A 15,031-nucleotide genomic window follows, 5' to 3' on the forward strand; every position below is an offset into this window, starting at 1 on the left:
CCTCAGGGAGATGAACATTTTTCAAAATGAAAAATAAGATTTTAAAAATCTTATAAAACATGTCCCCTCATGAGTGAGCAGGGACATGTTACTAATTAAAAATTTTGATTTTATTTTTATTTGCTGTTGGAAACCCCATCCCGCCCGTGGATGAGGTTTCCTAAAAAATGCAAAGGCCGCTTGTCCTTTTCACCTGCTCGCCAACCGTATGTTGGAGGGGCAGCAAAAAATTTCTTTCAATTAACTTTTTAATGGCCTTAATAGGCCTTTTAATTGTTGGTGGGTGCGCTGCCGACTCCAACACCCACCCACCGACCGAAGTACCGTGTGAGTGCGTGATGACGTCGGGATGCTCACCTGACATCATCGCGCGTCACTTTACAGTTAGTCAGGTCCGGTGCATGCCCACACGCTGAGATAAACATTCTCCCCAGTAACTCAGTTTCCCTCTTCACAGATGCTGCCTGACCTGCTGAGTTTATCCAGCATTTTCTGTTCTGATTTCAGAATGATTTTCCAAACAGTCTTTGAAGCTTTGGTTCTGAAAGTTCTAACCAACATAGCTGTATTGGTAATGGCCCATTTTAAAAGAGAGCAAGAGACTTACTTCCGAACTAAGGTGCTAAACAGTAATACGGTGCATTGTAATTGTTTCCTTAGTGCTCAATAATATTTTAGAAATGCTGGATAAGATAGATGACAGACTAAAATTGTGTGCAGGTTCTTTGCAATGTAGAATAACTAGAAGCCTGATTAGAGAATACAAAAAAAAATCATTCCACGTCTCTTTCTGACCCAGAACATAAGAAATAGAAGCAGTAGGCTATACGGCCCCTCAAGCCTACTCTGCCATTCAATAAGACCAGGGCTGATCTTCTATCTTAACTTCACTTTTCCTGCCCTATTCCAAAATCCCTTGATATCCAAAAATCTATTCACTGAATCATACAGTGCAGAAGAGGCCCTTTGACCCAGTGAGTCTGCACTGACACGTGAGAAACACCTGACCTACCTACCTAATCCCGTTTACCAGCACTTGGCCCATAGCCTTGAATGTTATGACATGCCAAGTGCTCATCCAGGTACTTTTTAAAGGATGTGAGGCAACCCACCTCCACCACCCTCCCAGGCAGCGCATTCCAGACCGTCACCACCCTCTGGGTAAAAAAGTTTTTCCTCACATCCACCCTAAACCTCCTGCCCCTCATCTTGAACTTGTGTCCCTTCATGACTGACCCTTCAACTAAGGGGAACAGCTGCTCCCTATCCACCCTGTCCATGCCCCTCAGGATCTTGTACATCTCGATCAGGTCTCACCTCAGTTTTCTCTGCTCCAATGAAAACAACCCAAGTCTATCCAACCTCTCTTCATAACTTAAATGTTTCATCCCAGGCAACATCCTGGTGAATCTCCTCTGCACCCCCTCCAGTGCAATCACATCCTTCCGATAATGTGGTGACCAGAACTGCACACAGTACCCCAGCTGTGGTCTCACCAAGGTTCTATACAACTCCATCATGACCTCCCTACTTTTGTAGTCTATGCCTCGATTGATAAAGGCAAGTGTCCCATATGCCTTTTTCATCACCCCACTAACATGCCCCTCCACTTTCAGAGATCTATGGACACACAAGCCAATGTCCCTTTGTTCCTCAGAACTTCCTCATGCTATGGCATTCATTGAATACTTCCTTGTCAAATTACTCCTTCCAAAGTGTATCACCTCACACTTTTCAGGGTTAAATTCCATCTGCCACTTATCTGCCCATTTGACCATCCCGTCTATATCTTCATGTAGCCCAAGACACTCAACCTCACTGTTAACCACCCGGCCAACTTTGTGTCATCCGCAAACTTACTAATCGTACCCCCCATGTAGTCATCTATGTCGTTTATATAAATGACGAACAATAGGGGACCCAGCTCAGATCCCTGTGGGACGCCACTGGACACGGGCTTCCAGTCACTAAAGCAGCCTTCTGTCATCACCCTCTGTCTCCTACAACTAAGCCAATTTTGAATCCACCTTATCAAATTACCCTGTATCCCATGGTCTCAGTCTTGGATATACTCACTGTCGGAGCTCCACAGCTCTCTCAGATCGAGAATTCCAATAACTCTCGGAAAGGTATTGGCCCAGATTTTCACCGAGTTGGGCCAACTTCAGAGCCCTTTTAAAAATGGCAGACAGGATCCGATTCTAGGGCTCCAGCCCCATTCCCATTTCTAGCAGTTTTGGCTGACATGGGATAAGGGTGCAGGTATCTCACCCACAAGCAGCACTCTGCCCTTGATGGCTCCTTTGCGGCGGTGAGCAATTTAAATCCCCTGCAATTTTTGTGGAGTCAGGCCCCTTCTGTAAGAACATGATCATGGCACCTCAGAGGAGTCATGAACCACGGGGGACCTAGTCCCAAGTCAGGAACTCAAAACAATCACCTGCACCTTCAATTCTTTCATTCACAGACTTTGACATACAAAAGTAAATATTCTTTTAATTTTAATATTTATGTGTAAGGTAAATGTGTTTTTACTGATTGATTTTAAGACTCTGTCCTGCAAAGGTAAGTTGACCGTTACATTGATCAGCATTGTGTAAGCGTTGAGATGCAGTAGACTACTTTTCCCAATGGGAAAAGTGCTATTATGCATTTAAAACCAAAGAAAACACTGCTTGGGATCTTACTGTCATGCTCTGAACTGTTTTAAATGTCCACAGCCCTTTAAATTTGAAAAGAAGCTGGCCTGCAGATTTCACTAAAGAGAAAAAAAAGACACCTGCTCCTGAACTGCAGTGATTGATAGGCCACTTGGTGTAGCTTAGAAAAAACCATAGCCAACTTTTTTTCAGTTTCAATAGGCCTAATTATTTGCATTTGTAATGGTTTGTTTGACAACTAGGACTGATATGAATGCTTGATTGCGTTTCAAAAGCTACAGAGCCACATATGTAGACTGGCTGACAGTTTTAAGAGGTTGTTAGAATATTTTCTGTCTTTGATGTGGTTACTGAATAAATGTTTGCTTTTACGACAGATTGACCATTTCAGAAGATTTAAGTTTTTTGATTGGCTTCTTTGGGTGATTTTTTTTCACTATGAAGTGTGTTGGAGTGAGAGCTCTATTAGATTGTTAGAAGTTTAAATTTTTTGATGTCTATTTCAAAGACGGCTCCTGAGATTTGCCCATAGTGGATACTACTTGAATGACTCACTTCCAACTTAAGATGCTAAACAGTGATACTTCTAGGCATCCAATGGAGAATCTGGGGGGCATGGAGGGCATGGGGGTATGAGAGGAGCATGGGGTGACATAGTTTGAGGGGCGTGGAAAGGGCATGGCAGGGATTTGAGGGGACATGGGAGATGAGGGGGCATGGGGTGCACATGGGTTGAGTGGGCAGGAATGAGGAGAGGGTAAGGGTTCATCATTGCAACTGAGACACACCTCAGCGGGATCTAATTCTAGAGTAACCTTGGGGTCACAATCTGATGAGCACATCACACTGTCTGATGCACAACAGGCAGAGACAGGGACTTCCCAGGTTTCCGGCACTAGGAGAACTGCTGGAGGCCAGAAATCTTCTGAGTCCGAGTCAGATGAGGAGCTTTTGGACTCGGTCATGCTTCAGTTGCTGGAGTTGCAAAGGGAAGCTCAGGAACATAAGGGGTGTCCGATGCATATATCAGATTGCAAGGCACAATGGAGGAGTCCGTCTGCCTTCAGTCTGAGGTGATAGCACTGGCATGCAAACACACCAAAGTCAACACTGGTAAGATGGTGCCCGCCATGGAGACCTTGGTCCAGGACTTCGGTCCTGCACTGCTGCGTTGGCTGAACTCCGTCACTGATGCCATAGTTGGCCTCCAACAGTGTCAACGCAAGAGGGCAGCTTGACCTCACTCCAACTCCCCCTTCTTCTCAAGGAGTCAGCCAGGGCCCTTGGGCAACCACAGGGAGGAGGATCAGCGGGTGCACACCCCAATGCTATTCACCCAGGTGACTCCAGGAGTGTCTAGCCCATCTGAATCCCATCTTCCTGTGACCCCAACAGCTCCAGCTCCACAGGCTGAGGCGGATGCCACTGCCACACAGCAGAAAACTGAAAGCAGGCCAGGGCCCTCCAGAGGATGCCCATCAAGGACATTACGGACAGAGCGTAGCAGGCTGCCTCCACCTCCACTGTGGATCTCGGGGAAGCACCAAGATGTAGTGACAGGGTTATGAAAGTTAAGAAGATGTAATTCTTTTGAAGTCAAACAATTAAACTAAATTAACAAGATCAGGGATAAAGTAAAAGCAGCCCCTTAAATGGAAACTGCAAAAACAAATACAAAATTAAAAGAAAACTTACCAACATTAAATCAAAATGTGATCAAAAGGGTCTATAAAATACCCCAGTCCCTGCGGTGCCCTCCAAGCATGGACGGCCTCGATGGTGCCGACAGACACCACATGCTTTCTCTCCAGGGAATTAAGTTGTAACTCTTTTGAGTCAACCAAATAAACTAAATTAACAAAATTAAGGACAAAGTAAAAGGCAGCCCCTTAAAGGGAAACTGCAAAAATAAAGACAAAATTTAAAGAAAACTTACCAACAGTAAATCAAAATGTGATTCAAAGAGTCAATAAAACACCCGAGTCCCTGCGGCGCCCATCAAGCACAGAACACCTCGACGGTGCTGGCAGACACCGTGTGCTCCCTCTCAGGGAGTTAAGAAGTTGTAGTTGCACAGCCTGGGCATGGGTGTTAATCACTTGTACACAATGTTCACTATCGTAAATAAACTCCCAAGAATGTCTCCTTGCCTATGGCTTGTTCTGATGAGCAGTGTGTGTCAGTCAGATGTGAAATCTTGGTTCCTACACAAGATAAAGGCAGGTGTCTCAGTCCAGGGCCTCTTCCCTGTGCAGTGTGTAACCTTCAAGCCAAAGTGATGATCCGGCCTCACACTCCGTGGACACATTACTGATGCCTGCACTTGACAGTGCTTGTCATTGCTGCCAGAATGTCATGGGCAGGCATTACAGAGTTCCATCATTCTCTGTGTGTGCTCTCAGCACCTTTGAGGTGGAGCTGGCCCCCATCTCTTCAGCAGCTGTGACCAGTGATGCTGTGCTCCTGAAGGGGTCAGGTGCTGAAGGCTGCCAAAGAGTCAGGTACATTTAAAGTTTCACGGCTGTGTCTCCATGATGTGACCCTGATCACAGAGTGCAAGCCAGCTGGCCTCAGCCAGAAAGGATTTAGACATTCACAGAGGCAATGTGAAGGCCTATGGGAGTGTTCTCACTGCATGTCGTCATCATCCTCCTGGAATCTAGCGACTATTAGGGCCTCTCCATGACATGGGCCTGAGCACTGAGGATATATGATCTGCCATCAGCCACACAGGAGTCAAACGTTCACAGATGCAAGGTGAGGTTATCAGGACTGTCCTCATTACATCTCATCGTCATCCTCCTCAAATCTTGCAGCAATGAGGGCCTCCCAAGAGTGCTTCCTCATCTGGCCAGTGCGATGGCCTCATATCCATCATCCTCTTCGAAATCCTCCCCTTCGGAGGAGACATGCATCTCCTCCTCAGCCAGGTCCTCCACCGTTGCAGTGCCAGGTTGTGGAGTGCGCAGCAAGCTGCGATGATGCATGACGTCCACTGGGGACTGTATTGCAGTGCTCCACGGTACCTGTCGAGGCACTGAAATCTCATTTTCAAAATGCCTATAGTTTGCTCCACCAAAGTCCAGGTCGTGGCATGAGTTTTGTTATACAGTCAATCTGCTGCAGTCTGAGGCTGCTGCACGGATGTCATCAGCCACGCCCTCTGCGGGTAGCCCTTGTCCCCAAGGAGCCAACCCTTCAGCCTGTCTGCACCCTGGAAGACGTCAGGGATCTGAGACCTGCTGAGGATGTAGGAGTCATGGACACTCCCTGGAAACCATGCACTGACCTATAGGATGTGTTTGTGATGGTCACACACCAGCTAAACATTGTGAGTGGAAGCCCTTGTGGTTGATGTAGTTGACTGCTTGTTGCGACGGAGATCTAAGTGCAACATGTGCAGTCAATGGCACCCTGCACCTGTGGAAAACCTGAGATCTGCACAAATCCCAGTGCTCTTGCTTCCTGGCTTTCCTGATCCTGGGCAAAATGCACAAAGACTGTGCCTTCGCAAAGATGGCGCCTGTGACCTCCTGGATACACCTGTGCATGGATGCTTGCAAGATCCTGCACAGGTCACCTGTGGAGCCCTGAAAGGAGCCACTGGCATAAAAATTATCGCCATGGTCACTTTCACGGCCACTGACATTGAATGCTCTCCATGTCCCCGTGGTGCCAAATCCTGCAGCAGGTGGCATATCTGACCGACCTGTTCCCTAGGCATGCGCAGTCTTCTACGACATTGGTCGTACGGCATCAGTCATCTGCAGGAATTACATGTACCACCTGTGTACTCTCAGCCTAGTGAAGTGCCTCCGAGCATTGGCACGCTGTGGATCTTCAGCTGCATAGGCAACAGGCCCTGCCACCTCTTCATCTTGAGGGAGATGCTCCTTCCTTTGCTGAACCAGACACCCCTGCTGCTCTCTTCTTCCTCTTCTCTGCTCTCTGTAAGCTATGAGGCAGACAGCTAAATCACCAGGCTCCACGATCCTGATGTTCTCCTCCTGCAGAATCAAAGAGAGATATGTGTGGGGTAGCACAGGTGTCCTAAGAACCTCTCTTGGTTAAGTCTGAAGGCCCCTTCACACATGCAGGATAGCGCTGGCCACCACTTGGATGGCCATATGTAACACGATCATTGGGAGTCCGACACCCCACCCACCTCTGCCCCACTCCACTTGACTGATTGGCGGCAGCTTCGGTCACTGGAATGCATGCTGTGCTCTCAGCTCAGGCACAGACATTCGCCTAACCTGCTCTGCAAGGCTGTGCTGTTAGCTTGAACCATGGGGGTAGACTGGTCCAAACCTGAATAAAGACATTGCAAGGGGCTGTGAATACCTCCACCAGTGACTGCACCATGGCCACATTTCACAAGGGGATTCTACAACTTGCCCAGTGGGCCAATTGCTCTGCTGCACCCTAAAACTCACATTAATTTGCAGTCTGCGCCCGAGGCGTGAAAGGTTCTGGAGCATTTGGTGGCATTTTCATACTTTTGTGTTGCTTGCGTGGGCAGAAAAGCTTCAGAAGCCCGACTTCCAGCATGTCAATAGAGCTGCAGCTGAACGGTCTCAGCTGTGGAAGAATGCTCACTTCCCCCACCCCCTCCTTGGCTTGTGCTTGTGTACTTCCTTCAGTCTGTGCTGCCTTGCTTCCCCCCCGACCCCGGTCTGACCCATACGAGAGCCCTTTCCCCAGCACCACACTGTAAGCCAGCTGCGAAAAAGAGACTTGCCTGTGCCCTCTGCGAATGTGCGGCACCTCTCCCTTGATGTGCGACACCTCCCCCTTAACGTCCTAAGGGCAATGATCGTGAGAGCTACGCAAGGTTCAATGTACTCACTTCCAAGTTCCCCTCAAAGTTCAGGTTACCAGGTGCACACCTTTTAAATGCAGCCATGAAGCTGCATTCTGAAGTCAAGCTGATGTGGGCAGTAAATTTGACAGGGGGCTCATTCCAGTGAGCAGGGCTTATAATGAGATGCTAGGGTATTGAAATTAGGTTCCCAATATGTGGGAAATGCGGCCCACCATCTACGGGTGGAGTGGACGATTGCAAACTGATGTCATGGCGGCTTAAAACCAACTTTTGGCCTTCTCACCATATTGTGTCCCGTCACCCCCCCCCCCCCCCCACCAAAACACCCCACCACCACTGCTTCCCCGCCATGATGCCTGACGCTAGTGGGGCTGGAAAATTCCAGCCTGTCTCTTCTGATTAACCCTTCAGCAAATGAACTGAGGAAGGAGCCCAGAATGATGTATGCACAGAGAGGTCATGTGGCTCCATGAGAGAAAGTTTTTAAGGGATATCATTCAATTGAATGATAGTCTATTTTTATGTGGTGTTATGACACAGCAGATGGTAAAGGCTGAGTTATTTAAAATCCCAGAGGGAAACGTTAAACAACTGCCATAACCTATATTTTCAATTGGTATGTTTGAGATGCAACTCTGAATTCAGAAATGAAACCAAGCCTCCAGTGGTTTTTTACATAAATTAAAGTGAACATTTTTAATTTTATAAGGTGTTAAACACATACACATCTACAAATTATGACCATAATAACTATTAAACAAACCCCCAAATTAATCACTCCCAGGTAATCTTCCCCAAGGTAACAGTAACCCATAGACTTAAACAGACACTAGGCAAAGCACATTTCATCTTACAAATTCAAAATGAGATTCCTTTCAATTAGTTCCTTTGCAGACACAGTGGGTAAGGTTTTCAGGGTATGCTTGGATATTACATGCCTCTGACCTGCACACACAAACTCCTCTCAGGTTATATCTAGCTTTCCCTTAGAATTTAAATTCTCATTGTATCACCAGGCCCTTAAACTCCACCTCTTCTAACAATAAAACCCCTTTCATAGTACCAATTTTATTAGTAATATAAACATATTCCTTGGTGTCTTCTAGGTAGGTGCAAGGTTTCACCCCCAGTCTTTGAATGGTTTATTCAACAAAATACAAATGTACTCTTTACTTTTTAACTTACTGTTCACCCAATTAACATCTCAAAACTACTGTACATTAAAGCACCCAGCCTATCTGGCTTTAATCCAATTAATACACACACACTCGCACCCACAGACATAGACCCTACTACAAGTCCAATTTGAAATAATTTCCAGTAACATTATATACATCAACATCTTTTCATGACAGTGGAGAATTAAGAACCTTCAAAGAGTGAAGAGGATGATTAAAGCATGAATAATGTAATAGTTGTGTAATAGTTGTTTTAGCTGTGTAGTAGTTGTTTTCCACTTTAAAGATGAAGATTCATAAATTTTTGAGTATTGTTGAAAAAATAACTTTGTACAGGATCCTGGAAAAAGTTGCAGCCGCATTTCACTACTAAACATGGAAACATAAGAGTTACCAGTTCAGTAATGTAACTGCAAGCTATTGGTGGAATTTTAAGAATGGGATGTGCTTTCTTTTTATTCTACAGATTCAGTCACTGAAGTGTTCCAGATTCATCCATCTCAGCTTAGTATTGCTCGAAAGCTATTATCTCAAGTTTGTGCCATAGCAGACTCTGGAATGCAAAACCTAGACTTGGGGCGTTTTGGCAAGGTTGACTTCATTATTTTAGTACCCTCTTCGGAGATCCTTTTCCAGCAGACTTTGCAACGTATTCGACATTCAGGTAGGCAGTTAAATCTGCTGCGAAATTAGTTTTTACAGTGCATGACAGAACACATTCTGTTATGGATGTAACATTTTTCAAACAGGCTTTACTTATCCTGTTACCCAATAGTTATAAGTTAATATACTTATTGAATTTGTCAGATTATTTATAGCTAAAAACTCACCTGTTTATCTTTAATCTGATAAGAGATTTAAAGAAACTAGGGGTATAGCTAATTTAAATCAGGAAATTGGTGTGATTTTTAAATGGAGAACACTGCATTATTCTTCACTTCATTTTTCACCATTTGCTTCACCTCCCAGATTCCCTTTATTATTAATCTTTTGAAGCTTTGTACTGTAGTATTAGGGTATGCATCCTACTCTTTCCCTAAACCCCCCCCACCCATCCACCAAGGGGGTGGGGGTGGTGTGAGTGGGTTGGTAGGATGGATGACCTGGCCTCAGGCTGTCTCCAATGCTGTTTCTTACTGGTTGTTACAAAATATGCCAAACCAATACAATGGAAATTCCCCATCTGATTTTTCCTTTTAATTTTGGGACTGAGATTGGGAACCCAGCAGTGTGAAGGATCATATACACATAATATATGAAAAAATATATACATAAATATTTATAAAAATTTTTAAAAGTATCACACCTATCCTCTGGCACCAAATACAGGGTATAATAGGTGACACAGTAATATTTTAACAGGAGTATTGCATTCAAAATGTATGAACAATATGTATGTGATTCTTTGATTCTGTGAACTGAGAGAATGAGAAGAATGATCACAAGTTCTTTGATCCAGTGTAACTTATTATCTGTTTTTCCAAGGTATTTACTGCTTCAATGTGGGGCATCTTCACAGCCCTGCAGAGATGACTTTGAAACGGATGGCTGGGAAAGTTCAAAGACTTGCTTGTCAGGATTTTTCCCTCATGCTGTGGTTCCTTGAGTCGAGTTTCCCAGGGATGGGTTACCCTGGGAATTAGCAATGCTTTCCACAGAGGCGAGCAGCGAATTAGGCCGGTAAACACGCCACTTAGGAGTCATTTTCAGAACCCACTGGCATTTCTCAGGACTGGCCCCCCACTGAGTCCAGACCTGGCAGGTACTTTGATGCTGCTTCCTGGCAGCAGGCTGGGGAGCCAATGGAACCCCCTTTCAATGCTCCAATGCTGCATGGATGAAAAAGCCACAGCCTTGGCCATGGTAAGCCCTGTTGAAGGCCTCTTCCTCCATTTTAATAGCTGTAACAGCTGGGGGCCATCTTTATTTTTTAAATCTCTGCAGGTGTCTGCGAGCACCTCCATTTTGAAGTGTCCTCACGCTCTCCTTTCTGTCTCAGCAGCGCCCACTTCTCCTGGTGGGGATGCCAGCTTCCTGGTGCTGAGGGTCCTCTGATTGGGCCACCCGTGCCACTGCTCTGCCCAATGCCCTTAATTGATTGGTGAATTCAGAGGAATCCTCTTAATTGTCTGCTTTCCATAAGATCATGGCTGAGGGTACACTGGAGAAGTGACTGGGGTCCAGCCCCAGAAATGGTTCTGACTCACACGCATATTCTATATCGGAAAGATTCAACCCAGTAAATTTACTTTTGATACTTAACAAACGTAGATCCAGCGACAAGCCATATTTATAATGTGTTACATAATACATCTTTGTTTTTACACAGGAGTTCTTGTAGACTTGGGTCTTGAGGAAAATGCTGTAGCCTATCAAAGGGCTGAGAAATATATTATCCGGTTAGACCATGACATTGAGAACAAATTTGATGCTTTCATGAAAAAAGTCAAGCAGAATCCATACACATTGTTTGTTCTTATTCATGACAACTCTCATATTGACCTTCCTAGGTAAGTTTATGTTTCATTTCTGCAACTTTATATTCATTTTTTCCTTTACACAATTCCCAAGAACATGTTTCGTGTCTTTTGGACATCTTTGTGGTGTCTGTTAATATCAGCCTGAGGCCAGTGCTTGGCTTCGATGAAGTGTAAGCCATGTTGTTTGCTGGATTTTATGCCTTTTCTCACTTAACCTTTTCCATGATGATATGTCCCCTATCATTTCATGCTGAGGTTGACAACTCACCTAAGATTGATAACCTTGCATCTCAATGAAGCCTGACTGTGAACAAGGCTATGGTTTGATCCTCGTTCTCTTAGTGGCCTTGCATTCTGTTGAACCACTCATTAATTGTTTGTCCTGGTTTTAACAATTTGTTCCCTTGGGTGACCACATGAACTTCTACCATATCTACCATAAATTAGAATTATTCCACATAAAAAAAATGGGAAATTAACTGTATTATTCCAGACAGTTGTACTAAGATGAGTGCCTACTAAATGGCCCTTTCTGCTGATGAATATAGATTAAGAAGTCATAAAATAGTTATAGCCAATAAATTGGCTTGAAGAAAAATTAAATCTGTCTTACAACTGCTTTTTTTGCCCAAATCACACAAATTACTTGATATTGGCTTGATGTGACGGCTATTATTTCTGCACTGTCAAAATACCATATTTAGCAGTTTGGATTTTTGAAAATCTTTTTATACTGAACATTTTTCAAGAAAATTAATGATAGAATACCTACCCTACTATTTCATGTTTGGTGATGGGTTACAAGGCAATGCAGAATCACAGAATCTTTATAGTGCAGAAGGAGGCCATTCAGCCCATCAGGTCACCACTGGCTCTCTGAAAGAGCACTCTACCTCGTCCCACTCCCCTGCCTTATTCCCATAACCTTGCACATTCTTTCCTTTCAGGTAGCAATCCAATTCCCTTTGAATACCTTGACCGAACCTGTTTCCACCACCCTTTCAGGAAGTTCATTCCGGACTCCAATAACTGTCTGGGTGAAAAAACTTTCCTCAACACTTTTACTCCTTTTGCCAATTATTTTGAATCTGTGCCCACTAGTTCTTGAAGCTCTCTTGAGTGGGAACAGTTTCTCACTATTTACCCTGCCCATACCCCTCAGGATCATGAATACCTCTATAAATTCTCCTTTCAGCCTTCTTTTCTCCAAGGAAAACAGTCCCAACCTCTCCAACCTATCCTCATAGCTACAGTTCTTCATCCCTGGAATTATTCTTGTAACCTCCTCTGTACTCTCTCAAATGCCTTCACATCCTTTAAGTATGGTGCCCAGAACTGGATGCAATACTCAGGTTGAGGCCTAAGTAGTGTCTTATATAAGGTCAACAAGACCTCCTTACACTTATACTCAATGTCCCTATTAATAAAGGAATAGAAATTAATGTGGTTAATGAGCAAGATTTATAGATCTTTTCCAAACGTTTATAGGATTTTATGGCTGACATCTGAAGGAGCTAGGCCTGGATGTTAAAAAGGATGGGTTACACAGGCAGGGGTGCAAAGCTTTAGACAGGAAATGCACATGCCAGAGTGAAGTTTTCCTCCTTGACAAGTTCGCCACCCAGAAGTCAGCCTGATTGACAGGCTTGGCTTTGGGTCAGATGGACAGGACTCCAGTGTATGCCACAAGAGTAGATGGGTCTGATTCTGAACCCCAGAGTTCATTGGGAGGGGGTCTGATTGTAGATCCTGGGTGGGATCTGGTCCCTAATCCCTGCAGGTGGGGGGTTAGGTGGGCAGCAGTTCAATTTATGACCCCAGGGATCTTGTAGAGTCTGATCTCTGATCAGGGTCTTTGTATGAATTGGGGAGTTTAGGGGGCCAGGTTGGTGGTGGGGGAACACTCATACTCCTCCTGACCCACAGGCAGTGCTGTAAGGGCATTTACCTTCTCCCCAAAGCCGACTTCCCCTCCCTTCAGTAGCAAAGTTTCCAGAGGCCTTGGAAACCCACTTAGCCACAGTTAAAACTGCAAAGCAATCAGAGGCTTCCAGCCTCATTAGAATATTTAAATTGCCAGCCTGCCTCCACTGAGCTGCTTGGCTGGTTGACTTTTGTTTAGCCTCGGTTAAACCCAGAAGTGAGCAATTGGAGGCAGGTTTGGGTCGAGCTTGAGATTTTTAAGATTTTGTCAATGGGCCCAGCCACAACACACCTGTTTTTGGGAGTTAAAATTCAACCCATAATGCTTCTGAGCCTATAGTACTTGCTAGCTTTTCATTGAGGTTTATTTGATAATGCAGTAAGTCTTGATTTTTCTCATACTTCCATGCTTACCCAAACTGTTTCCTTTCCCAGGGTGACTAATAACATTTGTTGAACGTGTGTTTTTGGGAAAACCCACAATGAGTTTTTACTTCCAAATGCCCCTTATCTGCCAAATTAATAACATGTGAATTTCACTCCCTAATTTGTTCCTGTTGTTCATTCTCTGGTCTTTTGCACATGCACCACCTGCAATGGAGAAAATAGACATGCCATCTAACCTCAACCAGCTATCAGGGATGGCACAAGTGACTGTGCTGTAGGAATGGCTTTGTTTTTGATTTTCTTTTTCCCTCTTCTCGATACCTCCCTATGGCATTCTGGCTAAGATCAGAACCTCGGCATGTACAGTAGTAAAGATTCCCCATTTAAAGCATATATTTGATATCATGTTGTATATGATAACAGGTTTCAGGATTTTGATCTCCTTTGGTAGCACAGTGAAGGAGAGAGCAGTTCAACTATGGGATTTCATTGATAAAAATAGTGGACAGTGCTCATGCTTTTGCTTGCTATCTTCTATAAGACTTCAATGCTGCTACTAAAGCATATGATGCTTGTTAAGAACTGTCTTTTCTACCTATAGAGATTATAACTGGCTTGAAAGCATAAATATTTCTGCCCCCTTCCTGGATCCTTCAAGAACAGGAGGGATAGTTAGTATATGTACCACTGTAAATTAGGCTCAAAAAGTACATTCATTGAAGGGAACTGTAACAGGGTCAGGGGTCCATCAGGATGTGAAAGGTACATGCGATTTCTGGGTTGTACTTTGAATAACTTTCTCTAGACTTAATTCCAATCACTGTGATTTCTACTTATAATAGTGGTCAAACCATAGCTAATAAATTTTGACAATTGACGATCAGCTGCTTGCATCAAAATATAAATGCATTATTGCTGGGAGAAGAGAGACTGCACAAATACCGCCATGGAGCAGCAACTCTCCTGCAAATTGCTGCAGTGCACAAACTTACGTGTCAGTTGCACTCTGTTCCCATAGGGTACCTCAGCACTAGCTGTGCAGCCTACAGTTTAACAGCAAACACCTGCATTCATTTATATGTTTGTGGCAGCAAAAGAAAGAAAGATTTCTACCTTCTATTCATTTAGTACTTTAAGCTAAAGGACTGCTATCACCTATATGCAAGCCTTTTTCTCCCCCATCATTTTGTGAACACACTGACTTTTCCGGGACTATGATTCCATGGGTATCAATGACCTTTCAGTACGCTGACCAAATGACAGCTCATTAGGCTGGGTTTTGCCAGTCCTCTCGAGAATGGCTGGGAGGTGAGGGCCCAGAAAATATAGAGAGAAGGAGGGAATGGGGGGGTGGATTAGATGGAGTGCTCATCACTTTCCCACTGCCATGGCATTTTACCAGCCATGGAGAAGATGGAGGATGACCCTCCCACCCATAGGCCAACTGAGCCACTTAAGTGGCCAATTAGGGGCCTCTTCTCACCGCCACTGGCATTTTACCAGCAGCAGATGATCCCCACTGCATGGGGTGACCACCTGGTGAATGCTAGCAGCAGCCTTGTCAACTTGGGAACCCTC

General features: G+C 44.6%; 1 protein-coding gene across 1 annotated transcript in view; it reads left to right on the forward strand.

Moving 5' to 3' along the window:
- greb1l (GREB1 like retinoic acid receptor coactivator) overlaps positions 1-15,031 on the forward strand; it is a 237,229-nt gene that overhangs the window by 155,504 nt on the left and 66,694 nt on the right. The window contains exons 15-16 of the mRNA XM_041188959.1: positions 9,130-9,327; positions 10,993-11,173. Coding sequence (XP_041044893.1) covers positions 9,130-9,327; positions 10,993-11,173 — 379 coding nt within the window. The remainder of the gene's footprint in view (positions 1-9,129; positions 9,328-10,992; positions 11,174-15,031) is intronic.

This window comes from Carcharodon carcharias, chromosome 6, assembly GCF_017639515.1.
Source record: "Carcharodon carcharias isolate sCarCar2 chromosome 6, sCarCar2.pri, whole genome shotgun sequence".
Classification (NCBI taxonomy): domain Eukaryota; kingdom Metazoa; phylum Chordata; class Chondrichthyes; order Lamniformes; family Lamnidae; genus Carcharodon; species Carcharodon carcharias.